Raw genomic sequence first — 16100 nt, 5'->3', positions numbered from 1 at the left:
CAGTGTGCTTACTTTTAAATAGCAAATGGTAAAAGGAAAATTGTGTACCGTATTTTTCGCACTATAAGGCGCACCTAAAAACCTTCAATTTTCTCAAAAGCCGACAGTGCACCTTATAATCCGGTTCGCCTTATATATGGACCAATATTGAGCCACAACAGGTCTCTCAACTACGGCAAGCAGCCGCCGACTTCATTTTCCCCTGTAGAAGAAGAAACGGGGGAAAGCAGCCGCCGACTTCATTTTCCCCTGTAGAAGAAAAAGCGCGTGGTGCACGCTGGGTTTTGTGTAAAGACCCCAAAATGGCTCCTATTAAGAGACACGCTTACGACGCAGAGTTTAAGCTCAAGGCGATCAGTCACACAGTAGAACACGGGAATAGAGCAGCAGCGAGAGAATTTAACATGAACGAATCAATGGCGCGGAAGTGGATATATATTGTGATTGCACTAATGTTTGATTTACCGTAACAGTATCAGACTGTTTTTACATGTTTATTGAATCGAGGAAAAGTTCCCCTCCACTATATGTTATACCTTGCTGTTGTTAAAAGATGAACTGTGTCACGAAAATACCATGTCATTTACTTTACCTCGGGGAAAATAATCAAACAGCTGTTTATTTATTTTGGGAATGAACAGAGTTGTCAGAACGCTGGTTTGTAATCTATTAATAAAGTTTGACTGACCTATCTGACTGTTTTGTTGACATTCCCTTTAGCGCAGCTCCATCTAATGGATGCATAACGTAACCCCTGCCTCTACTGTAGCGTCTATTCTATGCGCCTTATAATGTGGTGCGCCTTATATATGAAAAAAGTTTTAAAATAGGCCATTCATTGAAGGTGCGCCTTATAATGTGGTGCACCTTATAGTGCGGAAAATACGGTAATCTTATGCTCTTTTTGAGTGGTTTCATTGGTTGATTTGGTCAATTAAAGCTTGAGATGGCCAAACATCTTTTACCATACTGCTGAATTGAGTACTTACACTGCTGAATTGAGTACTTGTGATTATACTGGCACCTAGCATTTTTTTTTTTAGAAAATGCAGGAGATAAAATCTTTTTCTTGTTGATCTTGGAATGCTGGCACTTTGAGCTTTTTGCTCAAAACCAATTTTTGGCTCTCATAATAAATTAAAGGTTTCACAAATTTTAAAGATTTCTTTTCAGAGCTTACACTGTAGTAATACAGCATTGTGCATTCCACCCCCTGATGAGATGGTGCCCTGAGTGGAAAGCAGTTTTGCCCATACCAATAACTGTGTGGTCAAAGTTTTTTTTTTTTTTTTTTTTTTTTTTTTTTTGTAACCCCTCCAGGGGGTCTTTTTGTGGGCTCTAGAGTCCCTTTTCACAAAGTAGGCTGACAGGAAAGGGGGAGGGAGAGGGGGGAAGACATGCGGTAAACGTCGCCGGGTCCGGGAGTCGAACCCGCGACAGCCGCGTCGAGGACTGGAGGCCTCCAAATGTGGGTCGCGCTAACCCCTACGCCACCACGGCACGCCCTGTGGTCAAAGTTTTTTATATTCACTTTGGTGCTAGGAGGCAACGTTCAGCAAAAAGCAGCTGTTTCCAGAGGAGCTTCAGTGTGCAGACACAAGCTGCTGGAGCAAAAATTAATACAGTTCTGTGCCCCATATCGTAAACACTCCCAGCGGTGGATTCCTAAATCTCAGGCATAGTGATGCAACAAACCAAATAGTTTATCTGCACTGACTAATTTATTGGAGCGCTCTGCTGCTATGCACTCTGGCAGTGACAGTACATCTTAAAATCCCGCACAGCCATCTTGATGAGCTCTTGTGTTATTTGTGATTTTGAGCCTGGATCACCTTAGTTCCCAGTAATGAAGAATTGATTAAAAACTTTTTTTTCTTCTTCTTCTGGCGACCAAAAGTTGGATAAATGTGCCAGGAATCTGTTTCATCAGCTCAAATCTGGTTCTAGTTTATTATTTTCCACTGGACCATGAAGATTAGTATAACAAAAGACTTGAGAACTTAAATTTAAGTAGGTCTAGTGGAGTCTTCGTGTCTGGAGCTGACAAGCCGTTCACACACTTGTGCTCCATTGCAAATTCAAATGTTGATTTTTTTTTTCTTTCATCGAAAAGTACTGGCAAAGCAAAGTTTACTTTTCTTTGTGTACTTATTAACTTAAGCTGAATCTGAAGAGATGAATGGACCAATCATGGTTGCCTCTATTTGTGCTTATTGATAGCTTAACTTTGCCACAGCAAAATTATGCCGAGGTCTACTGCAGTTCGAGATCAATGACCTACTTCAAAGCAGCCACGGCTGTTGCTCAGATACCAGAAATATTTTAGAGAAAAATAAGTAAAATTCTAGTTATGAGACAGAGATTCCCACACTCCTTACTTGGTTGTGGTTCCAGCTGTTGTCTCTGTGGGTCGAGCCCCCCCAGGACTGATTACGTGATTGTGGTCAGCCAGCAAACCCCAAGCTATTTTACACTTCCTATAGTGGGGCCGCCTTCTTCTCCCCCACTGTTACAACCAGCCGTTGTGACTCAACTGAAGCTTTAGTTTTGCTTCCAGTGATTGTTACATATTTTGCCACTTGCTGTTTTTTTTATCAAGTAGGCAGAAAAAAAATGAAAATTACAGTAGTTTCCAGGCTAACAAATGTAGAATAAAAAAAAATGCAGGTTAAATATTTTATTTTCTGCTTTGTAGAAATGTAGCTGAATGATAGTTTTCCTGAGGATTAGTCGTCTACTGTACATTGACTTTTTGACTGGCTGAGCCTCCCGTATTTGCCAATCAGAGCATGGCTTATGCAACAGTGTGACCTTTGACCTTAAATCAATCACTTCATGAATTCCGATGTTACATTTTAGGGTAAATGGGTCAAGCACTCCTTAAAAATGCCTGTTTTCCTTGAAAGTAAAAGCTAGCACAAAGTCTTGTCACTTTTTTGAATTAAATGGTCTTTGCTAATAGTGTAAACTAAATACTGGATTGTGTTTGTCTTTAGGGTTTTGTTTTTGGATAGAGAAATTAAAATAAAACTAAGATAATTTTACTGTAAAAAACAAATACAGTAAAATTATCCAACATTTTTGCACAACTTGCCTACTTGAAATGCATTTTTCTTTAATAAACTTGTCGTATGGTGACTCTTGGGCTTTGTGTAAATTACTATCTAATGTGCTGAATTCTTTCATTTCAGGAATCTGCTATATGTTAACCCTCAGAGTCTTAACTTTGCCAACCGGCAGGGCTCTGCTCGCAACATCACAGTCAAAGTGCAATTTATGAATGGAGAGGATCCAAGCAATGCAATGCCGGTATGCCAAAAGGAATAGTTAAGCCACTCCAGAGAATGTTATATTTGATTAATTATAAAAGTGTTGTTAAGTTGGGAATTTTGCTTTTTGGCAAAACTATTGGCTTTTATACATATTGTTGTGACATTATTGCTTCTTATCCTTCAGGTCATATTTGGGAAGTCAAGTTGTGCAGATTTTTATAAAGAGGCCTACACTGCAGTTGTGTACCACAACAGGTGAGTGTGTTAATCTCAAAAAATTCAGGACCTTTTATTTTTAATTGCAGTAGCATGATTAATTTGCTCCCAGTGTCTTCATGACAGCCTGAAAAAGTACTTACCAAAAAAGAGCAGACATAGAAATAGACTGTTTAACTGAAGTGTGCAGTTCTTTTAAATAAGAATTATTACATCTGAAAAGTTTGCTCTATTAATACTGTATTTAAGCCTGTTTGACCTAAGTTTTGCCCGGTAACTTTCAATAGAAATAAAAATTCCAGTAAATTTCTTCTTTTTCTGAATTGAAATAACTTTGTCCATGAGAAATAAGAGCCCAGCTATGACCTCTTTTAAACATTTCCTTTCTTGTCAGTTCCAGTGTATTTGTTGATACTGAATGCTTGTTGTAGTGTTTGGTTGGTTCTGAGCTTGGGCCTGCAGAGAGTTTCCTCCTTTGGGACCTTAAAAAATTCTGCAGAAGTTAATTGTGACTTGTTATATAATAGACCTTTTTCATCACATAGCGACCTCAATTTATTTGTTGACTTGAAATAAAATTGATTGAGATATAAATGACAAATTTCTTAAGAAAATTCATTTGTGGGTTGACCAGTAATGTAGAGTAGAATGTGAGTGGCCCCTGGAAAAACCTGCTAAGTCCTTTCTGCTACAGCCAAACATCATAATAGGCTGTTAACTCTTGTTTTGTGTTATTGAACATGACGGTTGATTTTCGATGTATGGGCAATTTATCAATGTATTCATGCAACAAACAAGGGCCTCTGTACTGCAGTACTATAAATGTCAAAAATGAATGAATGATCAACTAACAATATTTTTGTGAGTTGGCAATGTCAAGTGTCCAACAAACCAATTTTTAAAGATATTTTAACATTTGTCCTTAATGTCTGAAGATCCCCTGACTTCCATGATGAGGTGAAGATCAAGTTGCCTGCCTCCCTGTCAGACCACCACCACATTCTCTTCACGTTTTACCACGTCAGCTGCCAGCAGAAGCAGAATACGCCACTGGAGACCCCTGTGGGGTACACGGTAGGTGAAACCACAATAGTGCTCTTAAAAACACGGATCTCATGCTTGAACGGATGCAAGTTTACACCTACTGATGGAAAAAAAAAAAAATCTATGTGTGTTTTCCTTCTCCAGTGGATCCCAATGTTACAGAATGGCCGTCTGAGAACAGGACACTTCTGCCTGCCTGTATCTCTTGAGAAGCCACCACAGTCCTACTCTGTTCTCTCTCCAGATGTAAGATCTGCTAAAATAGTGTGTTATTTATTACATTTAAATATGGTAAACACAGTAAGGTTGTTTGCAATGTGCTGTTAAATCTAATAGCATGTTTACAGGTCTCACAATGAGTGTGACATTAAATGAACACAATCTATGTGATGTCAGCCAATTCCAATTAAAGGTTAAAGTTTAACCTTTTTAATAGATATTTTATATCTTCTTTCTTCAGAGGGTTTTTAAATACGAGTAAATCTTTAAAACATGAGAAACCCATATTAAAAGTGCATGAATATTAAAATGCCTTAAAAAGAAATGATACAGATCTCTAATCATCTCCAACAAGAGTTTATTTTTAGCTGGGTTGTTGTTATGTACCTTTGACTGGTCTTCAGTTATAATCTCTTATAGAAAGAACAGATCTAATTCATTCACTTTTTGCCATCCGAATATTTTCTCTGTTATATTTCAGGTTCCCCTTCCAGGAATGAAGTGGGTAGACAACCATAGAGGAGTCTTTAATGTGGAACTTGCGGCTGTTTCAACTATCCACACACAGGTAAAATTACTTCATGCTGCACCTTCAGAAAATCTAGTACAGTTTAGTGACTTTTTCAGATGAACTCTCTCACCCTCTCATTTGCTTGTTTTATCTGCTTATATTTTGATGTTATTAATAATTACAAAGTAACTCCTCTGAATAAAGAACTACTTCTTTGTTTGCTGGCATAGCTTTTGCATCGGTAATCATTTTGAATTAAAAAGAAATTGAAGTCTTGTTTTTTCATTTTTCCTTCCCAATACTACTTTAATAATAGCTAAGTGTTACCTTGCCAGCAATTTACTGAGGTCTACTCCATCTCCGCATCAGTTGCTGTTTGGAGACTTGACTGTGGGGCTTAGAAGCCTTACTGCAGCTAATGTGCTCATAAATCACTGCTCTTGGGAGAGATTGGAGTTGTTAGATTCCCAAATGTTCTTGTGGTAAAGTTCGTTTTTCATTTTTCACTCGATCAGCCAACTTTAAAACATGGAGATTATTGTACAACTTGTATTTAAATTGTTTCAGTTGCAATTTGAGAAGCACTAGTCAGAAATTTTAAACAGAAAGTTTGTAAAGCTCTGACCTGTCGATTCTATTTTCTTTCCTATTTTTTCTTTTATAAGTAACAAAATACTTTATTTCTACTTTATTGTGGAATTGAAACAATGATTCATAAAAAAACAGTCCAAAGATTATATTATACAATTTTTTTTTACAGTAAATTAAAAGTCAACCAGTCTATGAGTTTTTTCCTTTTTTTCATTATCTTTTTTTCTCAATTTATTACCAATACATCAGCAAAACATTTCTCATCCTCTTTTTCCAGGACCAGTACCTGGATAAGTTTTTTGCCTTGGTGCATGCCCTGGATGAGCATGTGTTTCCGGTGAGGATTGGAGATATGCGCATTATGGAAAACAACCTTGAGACCTGAGCTCAAGTCCAGCATCGCAGCACTCAACTCGGCTCAGCTGGAGCCGGTGGTTCGATTCCTTCACCTTCTTCTTGACAAATTGGTGCTGCTCGTAGTTCGGCCGCCAGTCATCGCTGGACAGATCGGTATGATTCTGGATTACACTGACTAGAATGGAAAGTGTGTACTGAACAATGAAAGAGATGGACACATTGAATGTGTGGTACTTTTCTGTTCCGGTGCATTCGGTTTTACAGTGAACGCTCTAATGTTTTGTGTGTTTCAGTGAATCTAGGTCAAGCATCCTTCGAGGTAATGGCGTCTGTAGTGAACCGGCTCCACAAGTACCTGGATACCAGCCAGGACATGCACGGCCGCAACAGTCTGTTGTCCTCTTACATCCACTACGTCTTCCGCTTACCCAGCACAGATCCCAACTCGCCATCACCAGGTATTTTACAGCCAGTACTTTTAATTTTACGCCTTCTTTATTCCTGATCTTTTTTTCACCTTGTTTTGTTAACTGGATTGATTTTCCAGCTCACCCTCACTGCTCATCTTTTACCAGACCCGTCTGCCTTAATTTCTCTTCCATTTCTATTTTTTTTTACCTTTTGACTTTTTTCCCTCCTTCCACATCCATTTTGTCTTCTGCCTGCCCAACACAGACAACAACTCATCTTTAACAGGTATATATGATCCATTACTCTACATTATAATATGCAGTTTTCCACATAAATATCGTCATCTCTTCACCTAAGACTATTTTAATTTTGATAATTTTTTTCTATTTTTTAAGACACATTTTTAAATCCAGCTGCATATCAAGTTCTCTGGAAAAAAAGTGAAAAATCCATCCACCCCACCCACTTGTTTTTGACAGTTTCCTCCTGATCGACTTAGATTGAAATATTGTTTTTCTTTCATATTTAAATGTATATGTGCTATAGGTTCATTGGGAAATTTCTGTACTTGTATTTAAAATGTTTTAAATGGGGGTATTATGTATTTTCCAAGCAAATGGTGCCATTTTATACCACAATCAGTGTGACCTTGTTATAAAATTGCTGTATAAATCTAAAACAGTTAAAAGAAATTGGGCATTATATCATAGCTGTACCTGACTCCTTGAAATTGGCTTCTGACTCTTTAAGAACCTCCAAACCTTTCTGACACTCCCCTTTCATCATATCATCACAACAATTCGTCTCTATGCCGTTGACAAATGCTCTGCACTGTAGTTTGTATAATAATCCCAGTAGACTTGCAATTCCACCCGGTGTCAAAATAAGTTGATTTTGCATAAAACCCCCTTTTCTTTGTAGATTTAAGTGATGGAAAATATGGATTATTGACGTGAAAAATGTCTATCGAGCTTTATTAGAATTTATAGGCTTGCAACCTTATGGTTTGCTGTGGTGCCACCTCCTCACACACCCTACTCGTCACATCCAATGTCTCCCTTTGTGCTATGTCGTAGGTCCTGGAGGGTTGGGCGGTTCGGTTCACTATGCCACCATGGCTCGCTCAGCTGTTCGACCAGCCAGCCTCAACCTCAGTCGCTCCCGTAGCCTGAGCAACAGTAACCCTGACATATCCGGTACACCCACCTCTCCCGACGATGAAGTTCGCTCCATAATCGGAAGCAAGGTAAGAGGGTCAAAAATGTCTTTAACTTCTTTTATATGTCAAGTTTCATAGACAGTATAGAGGAACAACCATTAATAAAAATGTTACATTGCTGCTAAATACTATGGTTAATTACTTAGCATTTTTACAATCTAGTAGCCTGACCCCAAAAGGTAGGTGAAAGGGATCTATACTTCTTAATCTACATAACGCTGAGGCCTCCATGTGCACCATGACCCAGCTGGGATGTTGCCACCATGTGAACTGTATGGCTAATTCGCAAACATAAAACTGAACATCTTATCTCTAACCGTTGTAACATCAACCTGTCACTGACAGACGTATCTAAAAAGCTTAAACTGATTAGTGGTTTCACACTAATCAGTAAATATTGTCAGTGACATATTTTTAAAACAATGACAAATGGTTTCATTCATGTTTTTATTGGATTTCTTTGGTATTTTATTTCATTGTATTTATCTGTTCTCATGCATTTTGACTCGTATAATTTGAGATTTCCCACTTTAAATCTTTTTTTTACTCGGTGAGTGAATGATTGAATGTGCTTTTTTTTAACAGTCTTGCTTTCTTGTAACCATTATATGATGGATGCAGCCCTTTATTGATAAATCTCCCCCTTTCTGCTAATATTTAACTAAACCTCATTTTATTTGTGCTCATAGTGAAAGGGATATGAAGAACATTTCAGCCTTGCTTCTTTGTGGTGATGATTTTAATCTTAATTTACTGACAGTTAACCTTTTTGGGGGGCCTTTGGCATCTTCCGGCAGTCATGACTTTTGAACGTCTTTAACTTGTCATTATTCCTTCCCTCCTCCTTTCCCCCCGTGCTGCTCGCTTGTTCCCTTGCCTCCTGCCTGCCTTGTGTCCTTTGACCTTGGCACCCATAGGGCTTAGACCGCTCCAACTCGTGGGTGCACACCATGGGCTGTAGTGCCCCCTGGGGATCCAGCCCGGGGTCCGCTCCAGAAACCATGCAGGTGGTTTTATGAATGCCCCGTCCTTCACTTTGCCTCACTACAAGAACAACCTTATTCACACTGAATGGATACTGGAATATTTGAAGTTTTGGTCTATTGTTGTTGCTGATGGTCACAGAAAAGTGCTGATAAATACATTGTAGTTTCAAACTATGTTATAAAATGCTTGCAATATTCTTAAGTCACATTACTTTCATTGTCAACCACTGTTGACTATATATGACAAAACTAAGGAGACTAAAATTGTAGAGGTCCAAAAGTGCCATATTTAATGAATAGCTAAAACATGTGTAAAATATTCCAAAGAAAATAGAACCGGAGAAAATAAAATACCTTGCAGCAATGCTACTGGAGATTATTAGCTGGCTTTTGCAAAGCAGCCAATCCAGGTGCGCCATTTGTTTTCCTTGGTGCTGATTGGCTGTACGTCCAAGAGCGAAGATAAGGCAGATTGTGGATGTTAGCTTTTGCTTAGTAGTGTGAAGACAGTTTCCACTGTGTGCTTTAAATCATATTAACATATATTTGGTGATTGAAATATTAAAATAGGCTGTCATATGATTATGACTTAGAGATGATGTCAAGTCTTTACAGATTTTAGCTATTTACGTACTGTTCCCTAACGCCCACAACTACCACCATTATAGTCAAATACAGATATATAGTTAATTTAAAGGTAAATTTAGCAATCTAGTTTTATTGAAAATAGTTATCCAAGTATGATTTAGTATGATTTACAAGAACAGAACAAAACAAAAAAAATATTTCCCTTGAAATTTTATATATTTATATTGAAAATGTCCATACATTGAGAGCAACATGGAGCCCAAGTCATATTCCTTGTTTGTGTGTACAAGCTTGGCCTATAAAGTTTATTCATATTCTAAATAATTTAATTATTTTTTTAGATAATATAATATGAGGCATATACTGTAGGTCTAGAATTTAAAGGGTCTTAAAAATTGACTCAAAGACCTCAGTAAAACATCTCGAAACTTGCATAATCCCTGTAAGTATTTCTTGGTCATGGATTACAAGACATTATGAATTAATACTTTTATGTCTGCTTTACTCATCAAATGCAGTGGATGAGTCAGTACCGCTTTGGTCAGATATAATTGGTGTAAAGTTAACATTCTGTGCAAATGACTAAATCAGATGTGAAGAATCTAAATGAGAGTCACACTGACCTTCATGGTTCACTGTACCAGTAGCCTAGAAACATAGGATGGTTTCTAACTATAGTGAATTTATTTTATATGGAATTAGTTACACAATTTGTAATATCTTTATTTATATATCTATTATTTTCAAGATTGTTATTTTTATTGAAATTAAAATTATTTACTCATTTGAATGTTCATTTACGACATTGTGACACTTTTGGCACTCCATAAAAAAGTCATGTATAATGTTTAAAAGTGACATAAAAGACCAATACTTTAGAATATTACAGCATTTTCCTAATCTTTAAACCACAATCCTTCCATGATTTCACTCATGGGAGTCACAGCCGCCTCCATGACCTCCCTTTCATCCTAGACCTTATTCAAAAATGGCATTGATAGTTGTTTTCAGTGATCTGACAATAAATTGACATCTCAGAACTTGAAATCAGACCATATTCAAAGGTGTTGAGATTATTTTAGCTGTATCGATATGATGTAGATTCTCTACTAACATCTTACTGGATACATAAAACACATTTTTATATATCCCTGGTTACATTGGGTTGTTATAACAGAAAATGTTTGTGTTCCATATATACACATTTCACTTTAACAAAGTTTTTGCATTCATGTACTTGTTATCCATGGTTTGCCACATGAAAAATTAAGTTCAAAATATTAGATATAAAGATTGTAATTTTTGTGCTGCTTGCTGAAAATGAGCAAACTATCATCCACTAATGAAGTAAAAAAGGAAAACTTACTATTTTTTTTAATTTGGAAAGTATGGATTATTCCAATAAAAATATGAAGGAACTCTTTTTGTTTACCCTTTCATTTTAGAAAAGGCTAACAATAATAAGTGAGACAAATAGTTAATTTCTCATAATTTTTGCTGATTGGATCACTGAAGACTCATGTTGCTGCCAATTATGAAAAAGGTTTCAGATATCAACACCCTTTGCTTCTCACATCTAATGCCTCTCTTTTTCTTCTTTTACTTGCATGAAAATCATGTAGACTCAGATATCCAAAAGCCAGTTTTGATTTGGGACTAGAATTCTCCATTTCTCTCTTTTCATATTTCATCATAGGTCTTATCACAATAATTAGACATTGCCCAAACATTTAACAGAAACATGATCTTCCAACTATAAAGATTTCATTCACATTGTTTTTTTGATGGGGAAGAAAAAGAGTAGTGTTAGAATTTATCTCAATCGTCATGCCAGTTTGTTGTTCGCTCTGTCTTCTTTCCTTCACCTGCATGACTCTACTCACCCTATATTTTCTATTCACTTTCTCTATTAAGATTTTTGTATTGGTGAGTGTGAATGTGTATCAACTCATGTGAGCTTGTTGCCACACATTTTCATTTAAGATTTAGTCCTGTTTCATTTTAAGTTTTTTATGACATAGGCATTGTTACTTAAAATATTCATCTAATAAGACTCCAAGGTAGTATTGTGTTTGTTTATGAAATTATAAGTATTCTATTTTACCCACTAATTTGCCTCAGGAAATTATTCATACCCCTTTAACTTTTCCACAATTTATCATATACAACCACAAACATCACTGTATTTCATCCCTCTTTACTCTGATGCTCCAAAATAAAACCCAGTGCAACCACCTGCTTTCAGTAGTCACCAAATTATTTAACCCCTGTCCACCAGGATATAATTTAATCTCAGTATAAATGCAGCTGTTCTGTAAATACCTTAGACATTTGTTTGAAAGCATTAGTGACCAAAGAGCATCATGAAGACTGAGGTATACAACAGACAGACCAGCGCATACAAATATTTTAAAGCACTATTAGATTATAAAACAATATCCCAAGCTTTAGACATTCCAAGAACCCATAATCCAAAATTCCAATAATATGCCACAAAGACAGGGCTGCCCATGTAAAGCGACACACTGGTGGAACAAATGGGGCCAATTGGGCAGCTGCCCCCAATTGGACTTCTGCTGGTGCCTTGGCACTCGCCCCTTTTGTCAAACATATGCAACACTTGAGTAGGGTTTTGAGGTGTGATCCAATGGACCTTGCAGGCGTTAGTGAAGCACCATGCAGTGCTGCCCCCTGCCAGGTGGCCAATGGTGTATTCACACCTGACACATTTGGTCTACTTTAAAAGACCACAGGTCATGTTCCCCGTTGGTCTGGACCTTTTGGGTAGGTGTGAATACACTCAACTCAAATGAGCTCTGGTGTGGCTTGCTTCTGTTGTGAATACAGACCAGTTTCAATCCAACCTAGTACAGGAAATTTACATCTTTTTGGACTTCAGGCAGAGCTGCTTGTACTAATTGTGCTGGAATTGTACCTGATTTGCAGTTTTCTGCTTTGCGATTCTGCTGCCAGCTGCTGTCTAATGGATCAAGGCGACGGCTGGTCTCCTTCACTTAGTAGCTCATGTTTGCTGACGTCATTCCAAAATTTGAAATATCACATTGTGAAACAAATGAGCTGCTCTTGACATTCATAATGGTTTTGCAGTTGTAAAAACAGCACAAATGTGCACAACAGAAATGCAGCACCGAGGACTTTCAAGTTTGTTTACTTTCCAGGTCTATGCCCCAATCATTTCTGTCCAAATGAACCATGAAGCAATGACCATCAGTTGTGTGGCTTTTCTTTACTAATTACAAACTGCTAGCATAAAAACACAATGCAATGTTCACCAGGAAAGTCCTTTGGTGCACTTTTTTTCCAGATGGTTTGCTTTCATAAACATGTGAATGAAGATGTATAGCAAAACACTATGTGTACAGGAAAACTAACACTTCAAGTCAATACATTTTTTTCTAGCAATTTTCACATAAAGTTACTAAAAAGTGCTTCACAAAGGCAAAGCATAAAAAATTGAGAAATGAGAATAAAAATCTGTCAAATGACTAAATTCATTTAGTCATTTGACTAATGACTAAATGAGTCAAAAAGAAAAGACGCACCATCAAACAAAGCAAATAGCTTACTAAATATACTCAGATGTAGAGGATATCTAAAAGCTAAAGAAGCAAATAATGAAATCGGGAATGACTAGAGGAGCAAGCAACCATAAAACATGGAGATACACAGAATTTCACAGCTGTGTGAACAGTTAAAGCAGATGCTGTGGCTTGTGATGGTAGATGCATACTGAGAGTAGGGTTGTAAATTAAATATATTTAATTTACTTAATAATTAAGTATAATTAAATATACAGTCTAAGGGCTTGTCTGCGACAGACTGGCCAGGGTGAACCCCGCCTCTCGCCCGGAACGTTAGCTGGAGATAGGCACCAGCACCCCTCCTGACCCCACTAGGGACAAGGGGGTTAGAAAATGGATGGATGGATGGATGGATGGTCTAAGGCAGGGGTCGGCAACCTTTTCTATTCAAAGAGCCATTTGGGACCGCCTCCCAATAAAAAGAAAGCACTTGGAGCCACAACCCATTTTGACGTCATATATATAAAACCTATATGCTATGTACAAAAATCGATACTATGTTGCGTTTATGAAATCAACAAACTGCTGCAGAGAACACAAAATTGTATTTCTGCATGTAACAAAACGCATTTTACACTTTGTTGATGCTCAATTTCAAACAAAATACCCCCTGTCTATTTGGGTCCTTGTATTTAAGAAATAAAAATCGATACTTACCCAACCCGCACTGAAGGAAAAATAGAAACAGAATGCAGTCACCTGTCCTCCTCTTATTCAGGAGATAAAAATCAAAACTTATCCAAATATTATCCACCTGCACTGATCGAATCAAGCAAACCAAAAAATGCGCAGTCTGCTTCTGTGTCCCATCGCTTATGTGCGGTCACCTGTCCTCCTGAATTAAAAAAAAAAAAAAAAGACTATTTCACTTAACAATATATAGTTATGTATTTATATTTGTAGATAATCTCCATCTGTAAATGGCTTACCATGCTTGATTATTTCCTGAGTAGCCACGAAACTGGCACATGTAGTGGAATTTGCGGTCTTAATCCACTTCTTGAAGTGACTCCTGCTCGCTTCAGCCTTCCGCATCAGCTCCGAAACGGCCTTTTTTCTCTCCTCTCCCTCGGGATATTTTTTAGCAAAGACAGAGTGTTTGTTCTCGAAATGTCTTTCAACATTTGACTTCCTGTTGTTTGCCAGTCTCATCTGAACCAGTTTCATCAGCGGTGAAAGCAAAATGATCTGTCCACGTAGCATTAAATGTTCTGCCATCTTCAGAATGTTTCCTTTTCTTGGATTTATTCATGATGTATCTTCCAGGCAAGGGTCAAAAAGTCTATAAATCAGTGCGCTAAAAAAATGCGGTCTGCCAGACCGCATTTTGCCAGGAATGCCTGTCACACATCGGCGGACATGACGTATATTTTGGGTGCTAAAAATGTTCAAAACTTTTGTTTTAATGTTACAAGTTTACCATAATCTTCAGATTTAAAAATTTATTTTAAAATGATTTTAATTTATAATTTTTGTAATGATTTAATTTTAATAAAATATTCTATTTCCCAAAGTCACTGGGAGCCACAACAGAAGGATGAAAGAGCCACACGTGGCTCCGTAGCCATTGGTTGCCAACCCCTGGTCTAAGGGCTTGTGTTGTTAGTATTGGCCATTAACACTGCACATCACCCTTAATACACAATTACCACTGTGAAACATGGTGGTGGTGGCAGCATCATGATGTGGGAATAGTGATAAATACTGGGCATTCCTGAAGTCTTGAGACTTTAGCAGGCAATAACCCCTATACATACAGTTACAGCTACCATAAAATTGTTTAGATCAAAGCAAATTATTAAGAGTCAAGGCGTCTAAATACATTAAGCAATAATGCTCAATGTGCATTATGCACATTAAGCAAATGTGCATAATGCTTTTCAATTTTTTAACTAGATATATTGAAAATTATTTATTATTTTCTTCCATGTCACAATTACACATTATTCTGTGTTGGTCAGTAACATAAAAAGCAAAGAAATAAATTGAAGTTTGTGGTTATAATGTCACCAAATGTTGAAAAGTACAAGGGGCATGATTACTTTTGAAATGCACTGCTAAAGTAAAATAAACTCCAGACATTGTAGGCTAGTCTATCAGTGTTTGTCATTTTAATGTCTCTTCATTCTTGTAATAACCTGCGGGGATGCAGAATGGTGCATCATCATAATGACTACATCAGAAAAATCTATCACTTAAACACTTGTATGCAGCCATTTTGCATTTCTACCGTAGGGCATTCAAGCCAATGTTCCTCTTGCTTAGTGGCACAACATTTATGTGTTGTGGTCCCGTCCCGTGTCTTAATTGTTTTGTGTCCTCATGTCTGAAAAGCAACACAATCACAAAAAAAGTGTGTTTTGTGCATGTATATGTGGGGAATGCGTGACCCAGCATACAGTCCCAGCGGCTCATGTGCTGAGGAATGGCCCCACACTTTTGTTGCTCCTCCACTAATCTTGCTGTCACCGTTCCATTCATCCCACCCATAGGCCATGGAGCGCTGTGGCAATCGCATGTCTTCGCACACTGAGAGCGCCAGTTTCTTGCAAACTTTAACAGGACGGTTACCCACTAAAAAGGTAGAGCCACTTGCACTGGGAGAGGAGCCAATCCCGCCCTCCTTGTCTCCGCCTCCTCACCTGTTCTGTCTGTGGATGTGTGCCTCTGGATTGGTTGATGTCGTATTTGGTTTTTGTGTTGTTTTCGTTGAATGCTGTATACCAATACTTTTGCCTCTTGTTGATATTTTAAGAGGGTTTGAATGTTTTACTATTTTTTTTCAGTCTGGCTAAAGCTAACTGTGAGGTGTTCACATTGTCTGGGAAGTCTTCCCAGTCAGAAAAAATTCTGCATTATTTTGTTTTTGCTTCTTTTTTGCAAATGTATAAATATGTATAAATATTGTATAGAAAATCTTTTCTAAAGTCGTTTGATACTCAAAGATTTTTTTTATTTTTCTGTTTGGGAAGAAAAGAAATTCTGTCAGGTTGTGTAATCTACAGTCCAACATTTCTTAGGTTTGACAATTAGTTACGGTATATTTTCTTTCTCATTTTTGTCTTTGTGAACACAATTAGGGAA

General features: G+C 37.5%; 1 protein-coding gene across 1 annotated transcript in view; it reads left to right on the top strand.

Annotated features, from left to right (window-relative positions):
- dock7 (dedicator of cytokinesis 7) overlaps window positions 1-16100 on the top strand; it is a 50732-nt gene that overhangs the window by 16455 nt on the left and 18177 nt on the right. Inside the window, 12 exon segments of the mRNA XM_032573223.1 lie at window positions 3192-3309; window positions 3457-3527; window positions 4424-4562; window positions 4677-4778; window positions 5233-5319; window positions 6131-6232; window positions 6234-6363; window positions 6504-6668; window positions 6886-6906; window positions 7698-7867; window positions 8758-8847; window positions 15509-15598. Of these exon segments, the coding sequence (XP_032429114.1) occupies window positions 3192-3309; window positions 3457-3527; window positions 4424-4562; window positions 4677-4778; window positions 5233-5319; window positions 6131-6232; window positions 6234-6363; window positions 6504-6668; window positions 6886-6906; window positions 7698-7867; window positions 8758-8847; window positions 15509-15598 (1285 nt within the window).

This window comes from Xiphophorus hellerii, chromosome 9 (genome assembly GCF_003331165.1).
Source record: "Xiphophorus hellerii strain 12219 chromosome 9, Xiphophorus_hellerii-4.1, whole genome shotgun sequence".
Taxonomy (NCBI): Eukaryota; Metazoa; Chordata; class Actinopteri; order Cyprinodontiformes; family Poeciliidae; genus Xiphophorus; species Xiphophorus hellerii.
Note: the sequence above shows the minus strand (reverse complement) of the source record. Positions and strands in the feature narration are given on the sequence as shown.